General features: G+C 43.6%; 2 protein-coding genes across 2 annotated transcripts; both read right to left on the reverse strand.

Annotated features, from left to right (window-relative positions):
- Positions 1-589: 589 nt before the first annotated feature.
- LOC104447874 (polyadenylate-binding protein 2) lies at positions 590-6,359 on the reverse strand. Its single transcript, XM_010061603.3, has 9 exons — positions 6,092-6,359; positions 4,929-5,047; positions 4,064-4,720; positions 3,884-3,961; positions 3,705-3,794; positions 2,475-2,612; positions 1,468-1,644; positions 1,186-1,383; positions 590-1,085 (listed from the first exon to the last, which is right to left on the reverse strand). The coding sequence occupies exons 1-9, from the start codon at positions 6,357-6,359 to the stop codon at positions 837-839; spliced, it is 1,974 nt and encodes a 657-aa protein (XP_010059905.2). The 3' UTR covers positions 590-836.
- A 6,380-nt stretch (positions 6,360-12,739) lies between these two features.
- Positions 12,740-13,813, reverse strand: LOC104447873 (ethylene-responsive transcription factor RAP2-1). The gene has a single exon (XM_018876755.2). The coding sequence runs from the start codon at positions 13,534-13,536 to the stop codon at positions 13,036-13,038; it is 501 nt and encodes a 166-aa protein (XP_018732300.1). The 5' UTR covers positions 13,537-13,813; the 3' UTR covers positions 12,740-13,035.
- Positions 13,814-14,425: the final 612 nt, after the last annotated feature.

The following is a 14,425-nucleotide window of genomic DNA, read 5'->3' on the forward strand; positions in this document are numbered from 1 at the left end:
AGTTCAGCCGCTGATGGTTCAGGTAGTGTAAACAATGCTTCAGTTAGTCCAACAGACGCCTATGAGAAAACCTTTGCCCAGCTAGTCTTGGCCATCACATTCATCGCGTCCGTGATCCAAAGGAAGGGACACTCAATTGCTGGCGTACAACAAACGGAATGGGAAAAGAAGAGTAAGGAAGAAGACAAGAAGTAGTGACACTTTTGTCTCGTCTTCCACCAATTGGAACCGAGACAGGTAAAGGAGAGAGCAGACAACGAATCGGAAAGGCAGAGTCAAAGTCGAAGGGTTAGTTGGATCGATTTTGATGTAAATACTTGCAATCTCTTATCCAATCAGGATTTATCCCACCCTCTCCCCCGGATTTTTTATCTGGGGTTTTATCGAGATGCATCCAGATTTGTCAATGTACCCGGATTTGTCCAATCCGGTGGAGTTCCCAAACATCGGATAGGATAACAGATTATCCTACCTGGACTCATCCGAACTACCACACGGGGCACAAGTTCTATCCCGTTACTTCACACACATGCAGTCCAATCCCATGTTCTTGAAAACCATTACCCACAGACAACGCCATAGACTGATGTGAAAGACGAGAAAGGAAATGCAGAACAAATCCACAGCAAACATCAACACCAACAGCAACAAAGACACAAAATAATCTCCGATCCCACACCAGGTTTCATAGCTAAACGTGCAAACCAGTCTAAGTAAATACCAAAGTCTTAACCAAAATGAGCAAATTTTTAGCAGCCCATCAAAAACGCATGGTGCCTCTCAAAAGACATACGTCAAGGCTCCAGCGTCCAACATCTCTCCTTCAAGCCAGACACTTAAGAGACAAGGTTATCACTCAAGGATAGACCAGCCAGCTGATCCACTGGGTTGTTAGCCTGCTGCTGCTGAGGAGCGCTGCTCCTCAGGACATCCATTGCCTCCTCGACCTTTGCCTTCAGTGCATCCGGTGACTCGAGCAGATGCAAAACCTCAGTCTGGTCCATTTCCAAAAGCATGCCAGTCACTTTGGCTGCATTATCGTGCTCCAGCTGATCCACCAATGGGTATAAACTTTCACCCAGCAGCTGAGTGATAGATCAGAGAAAGCAGAGGTCGCAGATTCAGACTCAAGTATCAAGGGAAGATAAACCTTTTCACTGCAAAGCGATTTCATTTTTGACTTACTGTTCTCTGCTGTTCAGGTGAAGAATTTGCAAGCGCTGTAGCCAGCGCTGTGATTGGCAAGGGTTGTGGAACCGAAGGCTCCCGCAAAGCCATGTCACCCATGCCATAAGGAACAGGAAACATGCCTCCGGAACCTGCCATTGGCACTTCCTGCAAATTGCGACCAGGGTACCGATACATGCGTCCTCTTGGGAGCATCTGGTCATGAAACAGAACAGGTATTTATGAACAGATAATGACCTGTCTTATAGAACAAAATGTCTGAGTTCACTCTCGACCAACCTGCTGCTGCATCAACGGCACAGGCTGCTGATTTTGTTGCACAGGACCTGCTCCCCGTCGTCCTCCAGGACGTTGACCCTGTTGACCCTGTTGGACAAGGGGAACAAAGTAATTGGGCATAGGAGCCCCACCAGGCCTCATCCCAGGAACAAGTTGCTGATGATAACCAAATCCAGCCTAGAGAATACACAAGATCAATAACATCAAAATTGTATTACAAATAGCATTATGGTAATGCATTGGCAAATTCATGAACTATACCACAAGCCACGTGGACTCTTACCCAGACATATCTGCTACAATTCCAACAACTATCTCCAACAATGCCCAAAAACTCAAATAGATGACCTTCAATGAAGCTCAGAGGCCAGCATGTGATGGCTTGATATTACATCAAGAACTCCAAACACATTCCTTAGACTTGGACCACACAGGGAGAAGTTTAAATATAAAGAGTTTGTAAAATAAATTTGCCAAGTTTATTTGATATAGTAGAGAGAAAACAATTATACATGCTTTGACAATGATAAGACGCCATATTAGTTGATGCGTCAATAAAACAAAATGTTTTGAGCTGAATAGGTTTGACTCAATAATACATACGTGCCTTATTCGTCGTTTAATAGATCCAGGATGCATGTAACTTGGGCATGGAATTTAATTGGATCACAAGATGCAAAATAACAATCAACAGATATTGAAGACTACATATGGTAAACGTATAAAAGCACACACCTTTGTGGGCAACTATAAACTCCATCTGACTAGAACATAGACACCTTATTCAACAGATACAAAGGCCAGATGAAAGAGCCACGGACAGAAAACTATGTAAATGGCACAAAAGGGATAGCAACAATCACTCGAAAAAGAAGATTATGAAAGAAAAGTTACTCAACATTTAACTAATCAGTGGCAAGATGAACGAAGTTTTATTCAGAACAAAAGAAAGAAACAAATTAACAAAAAACATCACCACATTGACTTATGCCAAAATTGATACTTACCTGTGGAGGAATTATGGCAGGTGGACCTTGGCCATATAAAAACTGTTGCCCCAAGCCTGGAGCACCAGGAGGATACATAGGCATTCGAGGACCAACAGATGGTGCCATAGCGATGGGTCTCATCTGCGAGAACTGTGCCTGAAGAGAAAGCAACAAAAGAAATCAGAAGAACTTTCTCAGGATGGACGGTTATACTTCAACTAGGGTTGAGAACTGGACCAAACCAACCTGGACCGACCATTTCAAGGTCAATTCTAGAGAGAACCAGTTCAGTTCCCCGTTCCAAGACCAGAACCATTCTACCCGAAAACAGGTTCAAACCGATTCTGAACAGGTTCAACCGGGTTCTAAACTGATTTTGTAGCTCTTTTAAGAAAGGAAATTTATTTTTGCAAGCATTGACAATTGAACCATGATCTCAAGATGAACCAATAACATAACCACTTGACCAACTAATATTTTGGTATTGTATAGGTGCTATTTTAATAGTTTTATGATAACACTTAAGTTCCTACAAAACATATAATGGACAGGTTCCCAGGTTGAACTGCGAATCAGATAGGAACTCGCCAATTCAGGAACCGGGAGTCACGTGATCAGTTCCAGAATTTAGGCTGGACCTGACTAACCCCGAGACCAATCACCCCTAAGCTTCAAAAAGACCCAATAGCTAGTAAAATCTCCAGCAATGAAATGCCAAGAGACAATTGAAAAAACTGTAGTAAGTTACATGTTAACTGTTGATTTCAAATGGAAAGATGGATGGAAAATCATGGAACACTCCACATCTTCAATTGATATCCTATTTCGTTTTTCAATTAATGACCTTGACAATACATTTTTGCAAAATGGTCAGACAAACTACATAAAGCTCCTCTTTACCCACAAAAAAAAAAACAAAAAAACTACATAAACTCCTAATGAATGAAAAACCCAAGTTGATTCAACAAAACCAAAAAATTATTTGCATGTGTAAGCCTAGTCAGATAAAAAAACAACGAGAATAATATCGGCCAAACTCCAGTCTAAAAGTAATTTTTTGAATTGCAAACTTGAAACTGAACTTGTGAATTGTGAAGCCACCAGTATGACAGATGTATGCAAACAAATTAAGCACGTGAAAAGCAATACAGCAGATCAAACAGGGAATGAGGAAGGAAAATCAATCAAAGCTATGAAAAACAACCAGGATATTCATTCATCCTGCAATATGCCACCATAGTTATTTACCTGCAATCTTGCTCTTCTCTCTTCTTTCCTTTGGGCAAGTGCAACATATAGAGGTTTGCTGACAACCATCTTATTATTCATACCAGCAAGCTGCAATACACAAAGACATGATACTTCCCAGATACATATTGTGCAAGTAAACACTCTGTCAACCAGATGCCAACAATTTCAGGACTTACAGCTCGAGCTGCTTCATCAGGAGATGAGAATGCCACAAATCCAGAGCCCCTGCTAATTCCATTAGGATCACGCATAACCTGTTTAACCGCATGGAATAAGATAATTTATGGACTCCCTATTCGAAAGTTAGATCAGGGACAAAGGCATTTTTAAAATTTGTCAATAGACTACTTACTGACCTTACAGGAAGTAATTGTTCCAAACTCTGAGAACAATTCCTTGAGTTTCTCATCATCAATGCTGTCATTGAGATTCTTAACATAGAGATTTACACCTTGAAATTTGTCTACTGTTTCCTTCATGCTCTGCTCAAACCGTGCTTTCAGTTCGAGCTCTCTTTCAGACTTTTTCTGGGCTCTTCCAACATACCATTCCTTCTCATCAATCTTCTTACCATTCAAAGAGTCAACTGCTTTGGCAGCATCATCTGCATTTTCAAAATTGACAAATCCAAAACATTTTGATTTACCCTCTCCATCTTTCATTACTACAGCACTGGTTATGGGCCCATACTCACCAAATGTCCTCTTCAAATCCTCATCTGTAGTCGATTCTGATAAGTTTTTTACATACACATTGTTGAATTTTGTCTTGTTAAGAGCAGTATCCCTTTCTTGCTTGCGGAGAAAGTGTCCAACATAAACTTGTTTATCGTTGATCAGCATTCCATTCAACTTATCTATTGCATTTTGAGCTGATTCTTCATTATTAAATTGAACGAATCCATAACCCTTTGATTGGCCTTGAGCATCATTGGCCACTTTGCAGGAAAGAATGTTGCCAAATGTAGAAAAAGTTTCGTGCAGTGCTTTGTGGTCAATCGCCTTGTCCAGATTCTACACATCCCAGGAAAAATGGAGACATTAATGCTTGGGGAAAAAAAGTATAGAAGCAATATTAAATTAAGCCACTAGACAAACTAGACATGTTCTCCATCAAAATCCATCACCTCATTTAATACTTTTTAGGAGAAAAAAAATACTGAGAGGTCAAGCAATTCAAGGGAGCAAGTTCTCAAATGTGTGCGAAAGGAAATAGTAGTACCTTGATAAATATGTTCGCAGCTCCACTCTTGCGGATGCTAGGATCCCTATGGGAATACATAACTCGAATGGCCTTGTTATTCACTAGAGTGAAATTTAGTGCATCCAAGGCCCTTGCCGCTGCATTATTGCGCATTGGGTCAACATAGAAATACACATGAACTTCCAAAACAAACCACAAGAACGCATGCATGCAAGCATACACATTAGCAGGGAGATGGAGCATGGCAAAGAGATCAAAGACTAGTGGATAACAGTATTGATACAAGCAGAGAAATAATGAAAACCGAAGCCAGCGAAAGCTGCAGAAACAATGCTGTGAAAAAGAAAGCGGCTTACACGGGAAAAGACTTCGTGACTGGTGAAACAAGAGTGTCAAATACAAGCTGACAACCTAAAAACTGCACTAATTAACGAGAAACAAGGAGAACTCTTCCTCAGCAGTTCAGATAGAGGCATAATTCAGAACTGAGGGTTTAATAAGATGCCCTCACAAAATCAGTTGCCACAGTTCCTTCTTCTCCAAGGACACAAACTCTCCCATTACAAACTTCCAGGAAAAATTTCAGTCTCTTTAAAAGAAGAGACAGATGGAGCATCACGTCGCTCACATGTCACTATCAATCTAGCGTTTGGCAAAGTGATTGGGCGTTACCAGGATAAAACTATGTTCTAGAGTTACAAGAGAACTCCAAATTGGCCTACTTTAACACACCAGCAAATTCCATCAAACGGCTTCTCATTCAGAAATTATAATGTGGCAGATAAAAATAGAAGACCGCAACACAGCAAAAAGAGATGACACCCAACAAAGATCATAAAATGGTTTCATGACCACATAATGCGCATGAAACTCCAAGCTGCCCTGCCAAGGCAGTCCTCGCATCTTTACCCAATCAGAATCTCACCATCAATCTCAATATTTTGCGGACAATCAATCATATTTACAAATCGACGGCTATAATGACCATATTCTGCCAAATGCAATGCCAAATCCTAACATTTACATTGCTTAATACAAATCAAACAGCGCACGTTAGCAAAATCTCAACCAAAATCGCAGCACTTTACACTCAATCTCATTCAGCGTCCACGACAAAGCACATAATCGGTTAGGCAAAGAGGATAATTAAACTCGAATATATCCAGCGAAGACAAACTAACCATCCTGAGGGTCGCTATAGTTCACGTAGCCATAGCCCAGGGACCGGCGGGTGCTCAGATCCCGGCAAACCCTCACGGAGACGACCTGGCCGACCTGGTTGAACAGATCGTAGAGCTGCGAGTCGTTGACGGTGAAGTCCAGGTCCCCGACGTACAGCGACGTCGAGAGATACGGGCTCGCGCCCCCGGCGCCGGCCGCCGGGACGCCGTTCGGGCCGCCGATCGCCCCCGCGGCGGCGGCCTGATGTTGCGCCTGAATCTGCGCCATTACCTAGTCCCGATCGCGAGAAAAAAAAAAGAACAGAAAACACGAAAACCCTAACCCCTAATCTCTCACAAAACTGTTTGCTTTTCCTCTTCCCGGTAAGAATTGAAGACCCCCCCTTCTCCTGAACAAAGAATCCCCAAAAAATTTGAAGAACCCTAAAGGAATATAGCCTGATCGTGTGCTTTTCCCGTGAAAAAAAATCTTTTTTTTTTTTTGAGTGCTTTCTTCGAAACGAGGGAGACGACGAGCGGAGACAAAACTGAAGATAGGATCGCCGGAGAAACCAGGCCGAGGCCGGACCGGACGGCCAAGGCGGCGGCGGAGGAGAGGACGACGAATCGATAGAAGAATAAAATTGCGGAGGTTTTTTTGGTTTTTTTTTGGGTGGTGGGAGGGCAGAACCGACACTGCACCGCACCGGCTCGGAGAGGCCCGCGCCGCTTATATACCGTAGGCGGCCGTCGGAGGGGGGAGCTCCCGCAAACCCTAGCTTTGGGCCTATCGGGGACGAAGACGGATCGTGGGCCGTCGGATCGATCCGCTCGCTGCCGTATGCGCGGGGCCCACGTGGTGGCGTAACCGCTAAGACAAAGCGGGTGTGATTTCAGAGAGATAGGAGAGAATGAATGATGGTGGGGGGTCGATGCGGTCGGGTCAATCGGACACGTGAGGACACGTGGCGGCCCGGCAGCTCCCCGCGGCGCCAGGTCCCGGAGGTTGTCCACGAGCCGAGCTGACAAGAGCTGGCGTGGAAAAAGTTGGTTGCTTTTCCGTCCGTGCGCCGCCGGTCGCCGGTAAAACGAGCGAAACACGAAAAATCAAAAGGGAAATTGGATACAAGAAATTAAGAAAAAATCGTGATTTCGATCGAACATGAGTGAGATTTTAATCGAAGTTTTGATTTTTTTTTTCCCATTAACTTGTGAAAAGCATGGACTTAATTGATTTTCATATTGGATAATCTAATTGTGATTTTTTTTTTGCATGTCATTGAAAATTTTTCTTTATATAATCATCCATTATGCGTATATGAAAACAATTAAGAAAAAGGAACTTGGTAGTGATATGCACAACCAAATAAATATTTACAGAACATTTATCCATGTTAAAAAGTTGTTTATGCTCAATTCTTTTCTTTATTTTATTTGACAATCGAACCAAAAATTTGCTTAACAAAATGAAAAGAACTGGGTTTTTTTAATGGTTCGCTCTCCGACGAAACTACAATGTACGGAGGTAAAATCTGAAGATGAAAAAAGTAATGCGTTTGATATGTATAATGATACCCACTTAAAAATTGCAAAAAGAAACACGTGATATGGAAAGTAGAACTTTCGTAGAGAAAAGTCAAAACAAAGGAAAGCGGATAATCAACCACTTTAATTTTCAAGTGAAGATTAAGGGTGATATTTATTTACTTTAGTAATATAGAGTGGATTTAGTGATATACAAGGTGAAAATAGCCTCGCCTAACTTATAGCCCTTAATTTTCTCTTATTCGTCGAGTCGTTAATACCTCAAGTTACCCTTAATATATTTCTGCAATTTTTGTACATTTTCCCTCCCTTTCCTTGTTGTTCTCTAAACAAAGCTAAGCCCGTTTCTGTGCTTTTCCTTTTATTCTTTTATTCTCTTTATATATTTCAAAACGAGTTAATATCGATATCAAAATTCCTAGTTAATATTTTTATTTTGATACTTAAAAATTGATTTGATCGAAATTGTCCTTGTATGCTTTGATTAGAGTCAATTTGATCTTTTTAATTGGCTTGAGAATTGAATCCAATTTGGGATTCATATTTACCAAAGAAAACATTGACATATATGATCGCGCCAACATAAATAAACAAAACAATAAAATTGAAAGAGAATAGCATTTGCAATCAAAGAAAGCAATAGGTGGGGAGGGGGAGAGTTGGGGGCATCGGCAGCGGCACGGCCGCCCCACTCATGGCGTGCCTGCAAGCGAGGGTGGCCGGCCTTCGTCAGCGAGTGTCGGCATGCTCACCAGTACGTTGCTTCTGCTGGTTTCCCCCATGGGATGAGGCCTTTCAAGACCAAAGGGATTGTGCAGTACATGTTGCCGTTGGGCCTTTGGCCCTTCGTTTTACCTTTTTGGTATGGGTCCATGCGTGACGGGTTTGATTATGCGCGTAATCTCTCACTTGCCTCCCGCGAAAATGAAGCTGCTTGCTTCGTGGATCTGTAAGATTGCCCCAACCAGAAGCACTATTAATCCCACGTTTGCAACTTGCAATTCAGGTTCCAAACTCTCGGTATTGGTTCGAATTGAGAGGATGAATTGAAACGTCAGATGTAGGAGGTCGAAAGATCTCCCAGACTTCAAAGGATCTTCTACCCTTTTGTGGCATAGTATTTAAAATAAAATCCATGCCAAAACACTGAACACTTCAAAGGGGTTGACTAATCTACATAGAGCTTGGATTTGCTTTTGTTAAAAGGGTCAACACAACCAATATCTTTATAACACATTGATCTTAAATTAATTTTCATCTCACATAATTCAAAACCGATACCTTGATCCAAATATACCCCTTTAAACAGTTTTGTAACATCCCGCTCCGCTAAAATGCTTATGTGACAGATGATTTTAAGATGGATTTGACATGGAAAATTCACGTGCATTCATATGTATGCATTTTAACTCAACATTGGATGGAATGCTAAAGAGTGGCAAATTTAAGTCAGAGCGAGGGCATATGTCACTCTATGACGCATGGGGGTCTCGGCATAATTGAGTAATTACCCCCACGCCCGTATTTATAAGTCTTATTAGTTGCTTGCCTGTGTATTTTAACACATTTTGACCGCACGACAGTCAAATCACACGGGCACAACGGATACGCCATACGGGAGCAACAAGGGATGTGCTAAAATAAAAAACGTACTGCACAGGCCTGCCCAAGTTGGCTCAATATATTTTGGGCTGTACTAGGCCCATGTCGGTCCACATGTCCCAAATATGTCTTTTGCTAGTTCAAACTAGTCTGATTGGAGAAACAACATTACCTCTGTTTTCGGGCTCTGATTTGGGAAGGCGCATCCGCGGGGCGGTCTTAGGCGGCGGGAGTGGTGGCTTAGCAACGAAGGCGGGCGGTGGTAGACTTGGATTGAGAATTTGGGTGGATTGGTTGAGTTGAGGTATGGAAAACGCATTTTTAAAACTTCCGAGATTTCGGTGCTCAAGTAAGAGAAAATTTATATACATTTTATACACGAAAAAAAGAGCACGGAATTGAATTTCCAGCCTCCATCTCCGACCGACCCGGAATGGCCAATCCTATACGCTTCGGGTCATATGGCCTTGCCTCGGTTTAGGTGGAAAAGCCTCGAGACGAAACGTTTCGGCTGAACCAAAATTTTGACAAAAGCCCGCCCAGCCCAAACCAGCAATTACCCTTCGGGTTCGGGTTGAGCAAGACGGACCGATTGAATTGGGAATCATTAGAATTGAATTGAACAAGTTCGATCCCCGAGAATGTCGGTATGGTTCTCGATTCCTAAAAGTCGAACCGGTGTCTAGGCAATCCGGCTTCAGATTCCAAAAGGGAAACGAACCGACCGGATCGATTATTATTTATTTAGTTTTATTTTTCAGATGTCACATGCATGCTTCCTCTCTTCTTTTGATCTTTCTCTTTCGCCCCACGATCGGTTTCATTAGACCAATCGAGAACTAAATCGAACCAGGTCCAATCCTAGATTCCTCCTGTCCGATTTTTTTATACTGGAATTAGACTAGATCGGAAACCAATCACCTCCAGTTATCCCTAGCAGTGGCCAAGTTGGCGCTAATTAACAATTCCGCAAGTGATAACATAACGTGGTATCTAAGGAAAATCCACGCTTTGGCCGTGGGGTTCGGATAGATTAGATTGAAAAGGATAGCCAGGTGGGCGGACCCTTGATGGCGAATATAATGCTAATCTGGATTTTTCCTTTGCCTTAACTTGCTATTGCACCAACCTGAGGAAATTCCTTTAGGGAAAGCGCATCGAGCGATTCGACAAAAGATTATTAAAAAAAAAGAAATACGAGCGGACCGTCCAATAATGCGAGCATATGTCTGTAGAATATCCCCCTCCACTCCAACCATCGGGCACGTAGCTTTTCATGGCCGCCTCGGTTCTTGGCGTTTCCTCGTGTCGAGCTCCGCGGCCGTAGATGGTGACGTGGCGGCGCACGTGGCGGCGTCTCCGCCGTCCTTCCGGCTCGAGCAATTCGGACGTCAAAAGTGGGATCCCTATGTAAAAGAGCGCCCCCCAATAATGTTTGGTTCGGTATTTATTCCCGTTAAACACGGCTGTCACATATATTCATTATTTTGTCTCACACTTTCACTTTAATCAATCTATGTGTATACATGTATAATTATTTTTCACGTGGCACAAAAGATGGTAATTGAATGTCGCCTCCAAAAAAAGTTCAAGGCCTATATAATTTACCACTACGACGCCTTCGTGTTCTTCTACCTATTCGTCCAAAGTCTCTTCGCGGCGTTAGGTTCCGACATAAATGGTAAAGTAGGTCAAGAGTTAGGTGGCCTGTGTTTGGAATTATATTGTTTAATTTTTTCTAGGCATTTCTTAGAACATATGTTTTGAGAGGACATTTGGCACAAAAATTAGTGAAGGCATCTCTGTCCTATTAATCCCACATGCATGCCGAAAATAGTATATTGACTTTATCTCGACATGTTTAAAAAAATTTAGGTTGGACTCTTCAAAACATTTTGTTTTGCAGGCAACGGGTCACTTTGCGATTGAACTTTCTAATTTTGACTTTTTACTATTGTTTTGATACATGGACTTATGGGCAACCTAAAGCTACGGGGTTGAGAGGTATCACCTTTTGAATTATTTTTTTTCCCCTTCCCTTCTCTCCTTTTCTTCCGTTTGCCCATCTCTTCTCCTCCAAGCAACATGACCACCGCCTGCCGTCGCAGTCGACTCCTCCAACAGACAGTTTGTCTCCATCAGCGTCATTCTCTCCCTCCCACTCTCTCTCTCTCTCTCTCTCTCTCTCTCTCTCTGTCATGTCCGTGTTTGTTTATGCGAATCGACAGGGTATACCGACGAAGGGAGTCGAAGGAGAGGGAGAGGTGGTGAGGCACGGGAGTGAGGGGGCGAGTGCGACATGCTGCGACGAGGATGTGAGCGATGGAGGAGAGGACAAGACAGGGTGAAGAGGGTTACTTTTATAAGGATTCTCTTGTGCATGATCACAAGTAAGAAATATCTCCGAATCGAGAATGATCGAGCATCGTTCACTCCCCTAAAACACGGTTTTGTTTATATATCTTTACTATATTACTACTCGCTATTTCATGGGTCGGCCATATTATACTAACCTTGTCACTTAAACACAAGTTTATTATATATATCTTACTATATTACTATACTAACCCCGTAACTTAAACACAAGTTTATTATATATATCTTACTATATTACTATTCGCTATCTCATGGACCGCCAGCCACGTTGTATTATATTTCGATCGCGACGCTCAACTGAGTAAAATCAAATCTTGGTTGACGAGTAGATTACTTCTCTATTCGCAGGACTTACATGCTTCCTATGGTTGACGGATTATATTAGTAAAACTTGGGCGGCCCCGTCTTTAATTATTTTATTCTTATTATAGTGCGCCGACCCAGAATAAAAAAATTACTAGAGAGAGAGAGAGAGAGAGAGAGAGGAGAAGGAAAAAGCAAAGGGGCAAAAAAGCAAAACACAATGATATTCCACCCCCCCTCTCCTCCTCCATCCTTTCACCACCCACCTCCCTCGGCAGCAGCAGACGAAGCTTTACGTAATCTCCCACCACCACCCTCCTCCTCTTCCTCGCCCTCCATGACGGTGACAACCTCCCTCGTTCTGGACCACTCTCTCTCTCTCTCTCTCTCTCTCTCTCTCTTTCTAGAGACACTACTGTTCCATTGCTTTTTGGTGGTGTCCACAGGGACACCGTAGGCAAGCGGCTCCTGGTGGCTAACTCCTCCACCTTATCTCCTTATCTACTTTGTTTTCTTTAAACGCCAGCTTCTGCAAGAGCTGGCCCAGAAGAACACCAAAGGGGGAAAGAGACAGTGGGTCCGTACTCAGTTCCTTCATCCGCTTCCTCTCTTTACTTATTCGTTCCCCTCGCTCGTTCTTGGACAAAGTCCCCATTTCTTCTCACGTCCAAGCTTCCCCAGAATTCAAATCTCCATCGATCACGCACCCCCCAGAAAAATAGAAGCAGACAGATGTGTATGTCTCGAGAAACGAACGAGAAAATTGATTGGATCTCTCTTTTCCGCTTCTCGATTGCTTCTGTGAATTGTTTATAAACATTAAAAACAAAAACAAAGAGCAACTGCAGACAAAGCCAGAGCCACGATATGATCTGATTGCTTCTATATATTTCCAGCGTCAGAGATGTATTTCATATTTGTTGTCATCTCTCTATCGAAAGAAACGAAAAAACTTCATCAGGGCCATGTCTTTTTCCCCCTTCATATTCAGTAGATCAATCGGCGCGTGGAAACCAAGAAAAGGAGAAGATCAAAACTCGGCTACCCACTACGGACTACAGCAAAACGGGAAAAGAAAAGAAAAAACGAAAAAATTCAGATGAAGCTAAATGATTATATGGATGATCCCCCGCTTTAATTCAGTCTCCGTCCGAGTTCTCCGCTTTTGGGTACTCGTTCAGGTCCGGCTTCTCCGTGGCTACCCGGCTTGAGTTCGGCTCCGGGGCGGGGGGCTGGGCCGCGGAGGCCTGGGCGTCGACCCTGGCCCCGACCTCGGTGGCCTTCTTGCGGATGGAGGCGGCAGACAGGTCCCGGAGCTCGTCGTCCTCCTGGAAGACGAGCTCGGGGAAGTTGAGCCGGGCCGAGGGGCCGCGGAGGTAGAACACCGCGGTGTCGTAGGCGCGGGCCGCTGCGATCGGGGTGGTGTAGGAGCCGAGCCAGATCCGCGACCGCTTGTTCGGCTCGCGGATCTCCGCCACCCACTTCCCCCACTTCCTCATCCGTATCCCCCTGTACGGCTTCTCACCTTGTTGGTGGTGGTGATGGTGATGATGGTGCTGCTGCTGTCTCTGCTTCCGCTTCTCAGCAGTCGTTCCCGTCGCCGTTGGGGTCGGTGTTGCAGTAAAGAACTCGCCCTCCATGGTCGATGATGGCCCTTCCTTTTCTTCCCTTTTTCCCCCCCACCTTCCTTGCCAAGCTCAGGAACTACGACAACTCGGAACAGAGGAGCAAAAGACAAACACGTTCGCTCATGGGGGATATTCTCTCACTGGAATGATCCCAGAAAACGCTTGCCGCATGAAAACCCTGGTTTGCATTCCATATGAGAATATAAATATGAATTTCTAGAGAGAGAGGAGGAGAGAGAGAGAGAGAGAGGGAGTTTCCGACTTGGCTGCTAGTCTGTCGTCTGGGGACGGCTGCCACGTTGATCTTTCCCTTTAAGATAATCCAAACCTGGCCGACATACTCCATCGCTCCCATCTCTTCTTCCAATTTTCTTTTTCCTTCTCTTTTTTTCTTCTCTCGCGCACCCCGCGAGATTCGGTCTGTGGTAAATTGGGTAATGATTCGTCATCTTCTGCGGCACTCACTGCTAATTCGAAAGCTTGATTTGTCGATTCTAATCGCTAGCCGCTGCCGCGACGGGGTCCGCGTACATTCGAATGATGTGTACGTACCTCTCGCTAGGGCAAATTTTTGTCTTGATGGACAAGTCCAAGAAAAGGTTACTTTGCTCCACGGACAGGTTCGAGCCTGCACGTAGTTTTCAGCGCTTCCGCTGGGGAGAAGCATCGCACATGCAATTATTTCGAGTCTTATTACAAGCGGACAATAATGAGTTCATTATAATAGTGCGTGGAATCCCCGATTGGATAACGAGATAATGAGGTTCGTCCTTACGAAAGTCCTAAAGAACAACCCGAATTTTAAGCCAGATCTTAATTTATAAGGATGTTTGGACTTTATGGTGATAATTGATAAAGTTCATTAGCGATAGATTTGACTCCACAAAATAATTTTTTGAAT

The sequence above is a fragment of the Eucalyptus grandis genome, chromosome 6 (genome assembly GCF_016545825.1).
Source record: "Eucalyptus grandis isolate ANBG69807.140 chromosome 6, ASM1654582v1, whole genome shotgun sequence".
Classification (NCBI taxonomy): Eukaryota; Viridiplantae; Streptophyta; class Magnoliopsida; order Myrtales; family Myrtaceae; genus Eucalyptus; species Eucalyptus grandis.